At 44.9% G+C, this 10,420-nt stretch overlaps 1 protein-coding gene across 1 annotated transcript in view; it reads right to left on the bottom strand.

Moving 5' to 3' along the window:
* MMP24 (matrix metallopeptidase 24) overlaps positions 1–10,120 on the bottom strand; it is a 31,605-nt gene extending 21,485 nt beyond the window's left edge. Inside the window, exons 1-2 of the mRNA XM_032592761.1 lie at positions 9,992–10,120; positions 2,930–3,078 (exon numbers count right to left, since the gene is read on the bottom strand). Coding sequence (XP_032448652.1) covers positions 2,930–3,078; positions 9,992–10,120 — 278 coding nt within the window. The remainder of the gene's footprint in view (positions 1–2,929; positions 3,079–9,991) is intronic.
* Positions 10,121–10,420: the final 300 nt, after the last annotated feature.

Raw genomic sequence — 10,420 nt, forward strand, 5'->3', positions numbered from 1 at the left:
GTATTGTGATTTTAAATCTATTAGTCCATTACCTTTAATAAATGGGAAATTCTCTGAGGACTGGAATGTTATTATATTCATCATTGTGTCCCCAGAAGCTAGTCCAGTGCCTGGAACTAAGTAAATCCTGATAACTGTTTGTTGTCAGGTTAAGTTACATTTCGGGAATAGTGAGTCTGGGACATCGTTAAAAAAAAAAAAAAAAGGCCAGGGTAGGATATTTTAAAAGATCATGGCTGATTGGAGGAGCCCAGGTCATCCTTGCATTTTATTTCCCTGTGCTGGCCCAACGACCAACTCTAGCTTGAGATTGCTGGAGGGGAAAACAGTCTACCTCATATACGGTTGTTGAAAGCAGTTGTCATTGGCAATATAGAGACTATTCTAACCAAATAGTTTTTTAAAAGCCCCCTGAGGGACTTAATCAGGTCTTACTCATCTTTGCATGCTTCATATTGCCTAGAGTGCCTGTACTCAGAAATGAATAATAAAAGACATAATAATAACAATATCATGTATTTGTATAAACATTTCTAATTGTTACAGTGTCTGTGTTCTTTTAAAGAAATGTTTTGATTCTTGAAACAACTCTGTGAGGTAGCCAGAAACTATTTATCCTCAATTTTGCAGATGAGGGAAAAGACACACAGATAAATCAAGTAACTTGCAAAATATAGCTTTGAGGCAGGACTGGAACTTAGTTGAATGAATAAATGAACTAGTAATGAATGCAATTTAACAAACAAAAGCAAACAAACAAAAGCCTCTGCTTAGCACAGGTTTGGGTTACAGGATATGTTGAATGAAGGAATGAATGAGTGGTGAACAATGTGTAACATTTCCCAAGGTAGGCACTCAAAAATTAGTACTTTAAAACGCTACTCTCGCTTTCTTTCACTGACAGTCCTTGGGAAGAATGGGGAGCTACCTCTGCTACAGGAAGGCTGAGCTAGACCTGGAAGGGCCCCCAGGGAGGAAAGAGGCCCAGAGAAAGGCAGTGACTGCCCAAGGTCACAGAGCTGGAAGGGAAACTAAGGTCTCTAAACTCTACCCCCAAACAGCCTCCCCACTCAGGTCTGGGATTAAGCATGAGCGCCTCCTCCCTTCTCGTGCCTCCCAAACAGCGTTCCCCCCCCCGTCTTCCTACAAAAAAGTGGGGGCAGAAATGCAAGTGGGAAATGCCATCCTCCTCCCTCAGATCACTCCGTCCACCTGCCACTCTCTGAACCCTGTCCAACAGGCCTGGGGCTTTCTGGAACAGAGTAAAACCCAAGGCCAGGTGGTGCCTCAGCAGAGACATCAGTGCTCCTGCCCCAGGATGCACTGCCATGAAGCCTGCACAAAGCCCTCAAAATAACCTCCACTTTGAAAGGCGGCCGGGCTGTCTTCAACCAACTCACTCACGAGGCCACACAAGGCCACAGGGCCAAGGCTTCCACTGTCCTCACGATACCATAGCAGCGGTCAAACATATTGTCTCAGAAGTTCACAATCTTGCAGTCAGAGAATCCGAGGAATAGAAAATGTTCCTACAGAATTATAGGATCGTAAAACCCCAGACTCACCAAATGTTAACAGCTTAGAATAATGGGATCTAGAATCTGAGAGTCGTAATCCAACACCCCCCTTTGTAACTGAACAAGCTGGGACCCAGAGAGATGAATCTTTCAAGGAGTGAGTGACTCACCCTCCGGGGGCGGGGGGAGGATTGATCCTGGATCCACAATCAGCTGGATTCTCTGTTCCCCACCCACCACCTCCCCACACCCCCTCATGGGGCCCTGCTCCCTGCTTCCACCTCTGCTCGGGACCCCACCACTCACCGCCTTCTTGGGAAGCTCCCCCCGGGCTCTCAGCCATGCCCTCACTGCAGCAATGGGCAATGGCTTTCCTTCAGCTGCTTTAATGACTTTTATGGCTATTTCCTAAACAAATGTGAGGATACTTAAGTCTCTCTGATCTTCAAACAAACAAAAATTCACCCACCTCCAGCTACCTTCTATTTGTCCTTCACTGATAGGCTTCTAGAAAGTCTTGCCTACACTTGCCATCTCTACTCATCATCTCCCCTTCCGCCCCCTGCAGTCTGACCCTGCAAGGGCTTCCTGGCTGCTAAACTCGGCTGACACTTTTGGATCTCCTAAGTGATCATTCTACAGCAGCCGGCCCGCTCACCATCCCCGCTTCTCTACCGTGACACATAGCCCCTGGCTTCCTCCACTGCTCTGGCCGCTCCTCTTCAGCTTGCATCATGAGGATTCCATTCTCGGCACCCGTCCCTTCCTCTTCTTCATGCTCCCCCCCCCCCCGAGTAAATGTGACCGTCCCCATGGTCTGGCTCATTTTGTTATTACTTCCTAAGTATCTCCCTGAAAACAAGTGTTTCCTCCTGAGTTCCAGACTGGTGCAGCTAGATGATTGTACTTTTCACGATGCAGTGAGCCTCTTGAGGGGAGAGATCGTAGGATCCTGTCCAGTGCCTGGCACACGTAGGCATTTAGCAAATATTTGATAAATGGAAAAAGTGGAACAAGAGCTACCAGCTCATGATCATTCAAGAGCTCTTTGTATCAGGTGAGATGTGTACATCTCAGGGAATGCCAGAGGGGTGATTCATAAATCCAAAAGTTATTAGAGTCAGAGGAGGTTTAAGACCATCTCCAACCAAACCTCTTATTGTGCTCAAAAGGAAACTGAGGTCCAGCAGGGATAAGACACTTGTTCAAGATCACACAGCAAATTTTGGGCAGAGTACCTCCCCAGCTCACATAGGAAGGGGCACTTTGGGGTATTCCCTCCCAGGATGATCCTGCAGGAGTGAAAGATAGGAAGGTAGGATGGGCATGGTACATACGTGGGGCCATGACAAATGTGAACTCAAATGTATGTCTGGAAAGTTCGAAGGCATAATGCCCTACGCGAATCTTACTCGATTGTTGTCTGATCCAACACACCGGTGACTGGGATCCCATAAAACTGCTGCATAGTGGAGACTGCTGACTGTAAGACCTTCCCTGAGTGCAGCGCGGGTGCCCGTGAGTCATAGGGAAGCAGATAGCCATATGACTTTAACCAGTTCTGAAAGACACATGAAAGAGAAGGATGCATTATGCTGGAGAAGGCTCTGTTCCACCTAGGTGGAGATTTGCCCTTGAAACTAGGGATCATTTTACGGAAGGGACCTATGGACTCATGCTCCGATTGCTTCCCCCTTCATTCCTTCCTGCACACACTGGCAAATAATCTCCAGAAAACCCAGCTCTTGTTGGCTTTCTCCCTTGCTATAAAGCTTTCATTGGATCTCTACTGGCTACAGAATAAAGATCAAATTTGCATTCAAGGCTTTCCAGGACCCTGCCTCTTTACTCATTTATACAGTGGCTTCCACTGATAGGTGACTAGACATGCAAGAACACAAGAATGGTTCCTTCTCTGAAGCTGAGTGACCTGGTAAAATGGGCCACCCAGAAACCATCGTGTCTAAAGTCAGAGCCTGCTGAGGAATCATGCTGTAGAATATTTACTGACATGAGATTATATACAGTCTATTGCTAACTCCTCCAAAAGAGCAAGCCATTATAAGTATATATAAACAATGCATTACTTAATTTAAATATAAGTACATAAATGTATGCATAGAAAAAAGCATAGAAGGGCACACATGGAAATAAAAAAAATAATAGTATGGTTATGTAAAAGAATTTCTTGTTTTTAGAAAATATACACTGAGGTGTTTTGGCTTATATAATGGTGCACAATGCCTGCAACTTTTTCTTAAACATATTCAGAAAAGAGAGAGAGATGGAGAGGGAGAGGAGAGAGGTGAGAGAGAAGAAACAAATGTAGTAAAATGTTAGGAACTGGGGAATACAGGTGAGGAGTGTTCAGGAATTCTTTGTCCCATTCTTGAAAACTTTTCTGAAAGTCTGAAGTGATGTCAAAATATTTTTTTAATAAAAAAATAATTAACCATGAATAGCCTTTGTTATAGTATCATGGGGGAGAATTTCTGTTTTCTAAGTTTTACGCATGGAGTCATTTAAAAAAGGGAGGAAACTTTTCAAAAGGCAAGAGCATCTGAAAGTAGTTTGGATGAAAAAGCTCACACAGACAACGGCTCTGAAGGACAGCAAAGTAGAGATGATTATTCCCACTGATAAGCATGAGGGAAGCCTAAAGAAACCAGAGCATGAGGAAATATATGTGGAATCAATTGGAAAATGAAGAAAACCTCCATGGGTCTACTGAACCCACAAGCATTTACAGAAACACTCCTACATGCTGGTCTCTGAGCCAGATAGAAGCTGTGGCCCATCCTCAGAGGATTATCCCGAACACCAAGTGATTTAATGAAGGAGAAAGAACTTAGTAAGCGATATTATTCCCTTTGTAATTTTTGCTTGTTTCTATATGAACAAGTCTTATTGTGGATGTGTCTGTTATTACAAGTCAAAGCAAACCATTTTGGGAAGGAAGTAGACCAGAAACTATAAATAAGTTATTATTTATTTCATCTAAGGTGACTAACATCTTTACTGCCTTGTGATAAAATGCATTTGACTGATTAAAAATAAAACACAACACTAAAGCCTTAACATCTACAGCAGCGCGACAACTTAATGTCTTTCATATTGAAATCTAGAACATGTTTTTTGCTCCAAATTATGGCAAAGGATATAAGTACTTCTTGCACTTTTCCTTTTTTTTTTTTAATTTTTTTTAACGTTTATTTATTTTTGAGACAGAGAGAGACACAGCATGAACGGGGGAGGGGCAGAGAGAGAGGGAGACACAGAATCGGAAGCAGGCTCCAGGCTCCGAGCCATCAGCCCAGAGCCCGACGCGGGGCTCGAACTCGCGGACCGCGAGATCGTGACCTGAGCCGAAGTCGGACGCTCAACCGACTGAGCCACACAGGCGCCCCAACTTCTTGCACTTTTCCAAACACTGAATCTCTTTTATGCTTTTGTGCGTTTTTCCCCTGTCCCTGGGATACTCCTCAGGCAAAAATCTTTTCATTGTTTTAAGGTTCAGCTCATAAGTGACCACTTCTAGAAGACTTCCATCACTCTCCAAACTAAGCTATTTTCTTCCTCTTTTGTGCTCCCTAAGTCCCCTATTATAGATAGTATAGATCTTACAATGTTGGGCTCTAATCATGACTTCACGTGCCAGACTCTGAGTGCCTCAAGGGAAGGGTCTGTGTTCTACCCATCTCTCTATATCCAGTGCCCAGAAGTGTGTGACACACAGTAGCTGCTCATTATGTCTGTTCAATAAACACTGTTGGGCACTTCCTACACCCTAGGCACCTTGCAAGGCTCTGGGGATATAAAGATGCATTAGTTGCTCACAGACCAGCAAGTAAATCCACCATGAAAACGTAGCTCTAAAAGTCAGGTATGTACAGGGCTTTATGGGAGAACAAAGGGGAGGTGCCTTCTCCACATGGGGTGGGGATAGGGAGAGAGGGGAACTCAGGGAAGGCTTCCGGGTGGAGAGGGATCTGAGAAGTGTTGAGGGATAAAGCATGTGCAATGGCAGGAGGTGTCAGGAGCACGGCACATCCTGATTTGTGTTTCAAATGACGGGAATTGGGGGGAGGGGAGCGTGGTGATGAGAGGGCTGGAAAGTAGAGACATGGAGGGAGGCGGTATGCAATGATCTGTTTATAAAGTGGGCAAATTACAGAGAATCACTTGTGAGTTGACTGTGGCCTAGGATCAGCCAAAAAGCTCAAATACATCATCTAGAAATGGACATGAAAGGGCAGCTAAGTTACCCATTGATCATCCAGGTCTCAGCTTCTACTCCCAGATTAAATTATGTCATCAAAGCATTACATTCCTGCACCACATCCTCCCGGCCAGAATGTCATGTTATGTTCCCTGTCTTTATGGAAACCCCAATTAAGTATTATTGGGCTAAGCATCCAACTCTCTTGGCTCGGGTCATGATCTCGTGGTTGGTTCCTGAGATCGAGCCCCAAGTCAGGTTCTGCCATGGCTGCACAGAGCCTGCTTGGGATTCTCTCTCTCTCTCTCTCTCTCTCTCTCTCTCTCTCTGTCTCTCAAAATAAATAAACTTAAAAAGACATGAATTATTGGGTTGAATAAATAGGGCATATAGTGGGAAAGAGGCACCTAGTTCTGAGATCGAACAGGTAAACTGAACATCAATTTCCTTGTTTGTAAAATGTAAACAATAATTCCTCCTCCACAGGATTGTTATTAAGGTAAAATGAACAAATGCACTTGACACATAATCATGCAAAGGTGTTTGCTATTGCTGGGGATGGTGTCTCTATTATCTTTTGTAAAATCGAGGTAGAAAACTTGGTCTTTGACTCCTTTGCCTTTTGAAATCTAGTCACTACACCCTCCCACATTCTCCCTGGGCCGAGAGCCAGTCCTGATGGTCCTATGGAGGGCAGTGTGTCTGTCATGGTCCAGTCTGCTTGCTGTTAGGTGGCCTATGGATATGACCATCTCTCACACAGCACCGGGAGCACCGCGAGTACCGCAGGCGGAGGACTGACAGCTGACATGAACTGTGTACTCTTCACCCTCACTTGGCTTTCTTAGGTGCAAACACAGCTCTTCCTGTCAAGCTTTAGCTTTAGGAAAATGTTTTCCCTGTGGAGATTCTTTTTTTTTTTTTTTTAATTTTTAATGTTTATTTTTGAGAGAGACAGAGTATGAGTAGGGGAGGGGCAGAGAGAGAGGGAGACACAGAATCTGAAACAGGCTCCAGGCTGTCAGCTGTCAAACAGAGCCCAACGCAGGGCTTGAACTCAGGAATGGCGAGATCATGACCTAGGCTGAAGTCAGACGCTTAACCGACTGAGCCACCCACGAGCCCCTTCCCTATGGAGATTCTGTATGCTTTCTGGTTTCAGAAAGTGGACACTGTGTCACCCAGTGGTTTCCCCTCTTGGCCTTTTCCCCAAAGAATCTTTCAACCAAAAGTATGGCTTAAATATGGAACATGGCTATGCTTGGAAGTAACTTACTTTCTTAATCTTTTTCACCACAAGTTTTATTTCGTCCTTAAAAGTCTTACTTAAAAACCTTGTTTCAACCTGTACACTGTCTCAAACCCTTTCAGAAAGAGGTGTGGTACAAATCTAAAATAAATCAAATTCCTTCTTATCTGTGGAGTCTATTCTCTAGAAATCCAACTAAAATGAATTATGGCATTTGGGAAATGCGTGGGAATTTTTGGACAGATACTGCTGAGAAACCAAGCAGCCAACTGAGGATTTTTTTGAGCACCCACCTCTGAACTAGCACAGGAATTAAGAATCTTCTCCCCTCCTGCTCTCATTACTGTTTATGGCCAGAGATAAGGAACAGGAAACTTTTGGCATAAACCTACTCTTAAGCCTTTGAACACTTTGGGGAATTGAAAGTAGCTCCTCTTCGGTAAAGGGCAACCTGGTTTACCCAGCTCCTTTTCTGGGATACACAAGCAAGGAGTGGCTCAGAGCCAAACAGGATGCGCTATGAAGGTCACAGAGTTAAGCTCTGCAGCATCAGGAGATGGGATCTAAGGACTCTGGTCCCAGGCAAATGTCCGGGTCAGGACCAAACACTAGAATGGATCAGCCTTCTCTAAGTTCTGCTTCCCTCCCAGGTTCACTGGGAACAATCCTCAGAGCTCAGGGGCAGACCACTAAGAAGGGAAATGGGAGAGGGAGGGGCTGGTCATTGACAGCTCTAAGCCAGGGAACAGAGCATTGAGACTGGACCTGCATGTACATGGGAAAGAGGCTAAGGCCAGGGACCAGACAAGTCAAACTTCTGCCACTGAACCCAGTCTTTGCAATGAACTCACTTGCTCTGTGACCCAGGAAGTCCTCTCGCTTCTCTGGGCAGAAGCCCCTGATGTTGATGCAAGTCTTCTATACTCCAGTCATACCAGTTCCAAAACATTCCCTGCCCTTGCATACTCTCAAGCTGTTCCTGCTGCCTACAAAAACCATTCTCTTTATGCACGTTAGCAAACCCATCCTTCAAAGTCTAGCTGAAATGTTACTTCCATTGGTAAACCTTCCTTAGCTCTTTGCAGAACTAGTGGGTACCATCCTTACTCCTGCACTGTTTCACTTCTCTGCCACTCTAAATGCAGCTACCACAGTGCACCCTACCTGTTGGTTGATATGTTTTCCCCACTAGATTGAGTTCCTGAGGAGCAGAGACTGTCATGTTTATTCCTGTATTTGCTACAGTACTTAGAACAGTGCCTGGCACAACAGATCATCACTGGATGAATGAATGAACCAACAAATGAACAAACAGTGGGTCCAGGAGGCATTGCCTGGGTACCAAGGAAGGGATTTCATCCTGGGAAGGCTTAATGAGTAATACACATGAAAACACCAAGCACAATTCTTGGTGTCTGTTAGAGGCTGAGAAAAACATTTGCTGAAATTCAGTCTATTGTGGTTTGACTTCTTTGCTTGATGAGGCAATAGGGCTCCATTGTCCTATCTGAAAAAAAAAAGATAAAATCCACAAAAAGAAAAAAGCCCCATTCTGTTTTAAATACAATGACCTACCTTCCATCTTTTGACACCTAGATCCATTAGCCAATCACCAGCTGTGTCAGAAGTCTGACCTTTATAGCTCAGTTAACCAACTCTAAGATGTCTATCACCCTTTAAGTGCTGAAAGAGGTGTAAACCCAGAGGAAAGTGAGAAAAATCTCAGAGTGCGAGCAGGGACCAAAATAGCTGGGCTGAACCAAAAATGTAGAGATGGCAGACAATATGTGTGATTGGTTTGCTGGCCAGAAGGCGGGAGTTTGGTTCCTGAGAAGCCAAAGTTGAGATATTCAGTAGTGGCAGGCAAAGGAGAGAGCAGAAAATAACAAGGAGAAAAAATGTGGCCCGAAGAGGGAAGAGAGCGGCAGACAGCAGAGGCGGTGGTGACATTAGAAGAGGCATTGGAGGCAGCAAGCAGCAGATCAGCTGGCAGTGCTGCTGTTCACTCTTGGAAAACAGATAGCAGTGGGGGAGGAGAGAGAGATGGATCTGTTAAGCAGCATGGCCTTCTGGGGGTATTCAGGAGCATCGCACCTGTTCGGGTGTGAGGCCAACCCAGACCAGTCTCCAGGTCTGGAGAACGAATGGGAGAATGATTAGAATCAGATGTCGGATCAGGACTGCAGTGGGCTAGAAGGTATTATGAGAAAGGCCAGAGGGGAAGTCCACAAAGAAGGACCAGGAAAGAGGTGTCAGCTTTGGAAGCATGGGCTAGAATGAGGAAGAAAGAATAAAAGACTCTGATCAAAGAGTTTGGGCGGCTGAGGTCATAATTTAGGGTGATGATGTAACAGGAACAAGGCATGACCTCCACACTTACAGAAGGTCCAAGTCCAGTTCTGGACATTGTATATGCAGAGGGACAGTGACAAACAGGAACACGACTAAGGGAGAGGGCTGGGAGAATGAAGGAAGCACTCATATGAACCATGTCCTGTTTGGGAAGATGAGGATATTTAGGTTGGAGAATGGGGAGCTGCAGGGGACATGCCAGTCTTCCTAAAGCCAACAGCTATGGAAGGAGAATTATTCTGGCTAACACAGAGGGCAAAATTAAGACTAGCACAGGAGATTATAGCACGTAGAACTTGACTCATTATAGGAAAGAACTTTTAAACAGAGATGTTCTGATTATAGCAACAACAATAATGCTGTTATAAGAACACCAACTATGTACCTGGCATTGTGCTAGGCATTCTAGAATGCAATGGCCCCATGAGATAGGAAGCCCCCCTCTCCCCACCCCTACCTCCAATTTGCAGAGGAGGAAACAGGTTCAGAGAAGTTAAGTAATCATTCAGAATCACGGAGCTAATAAGTGGCGGGATTCAGACGCAGATATGTTTGAAACCGAGCATTCCGTATTGTCAGACAACCAGAGAGGCATTCCTTTCCCCTCCCAGGATGGCCTACACCACACTCCTAAAAAGTGATGCCCTATCTCACATCATAGTAAACTCCATACCCTTCTGCCATGACCCCTATGCCGTGGGGTACACCACCGTGTACCCAGTTATCCAACAGAAGCCTCATATGACCCATGACTCCACCCTCTCCTTCACAGCCCACGTCCATCTTCTACCAAAGAACTACTGGTTCTACTTCCTAAACATCAGATGTATTTGTTTGTTTCTTTGTTCATTCGTTCATTCATTCATTCATTCACTCAGTATTTGAGGACCTATTTTACTATGTACCAGGCACTGTGTACTAGGCTCTGGGATGTGACAGCAAACAAAAACACTCTTGTTCCTTTCTAGTTACAGTCTAGTGGAAGAACCATCTGGCAATAAGTGCTATGAAAAATAAAGCAGGTGGAGGAGCTAAGAGGGATGGGACAACTGTTTTATAAAGGATGAAGGGACGGTGGCCCTG

The sequence above is a fragment of the Lynx canadensis genome, chromosome A3 (genome assembly GCF_007474595.2).
Source record: "Lynx canadensis isolate LIC74 chromosome A3, mLynCan4.pri.v2, whole genome shotgun sequence".
NCBI lineage: Eukaryota > Metazoa > Chordata > Mammalia > Carnivora > Felidae > Lynx > Lynx canadensis.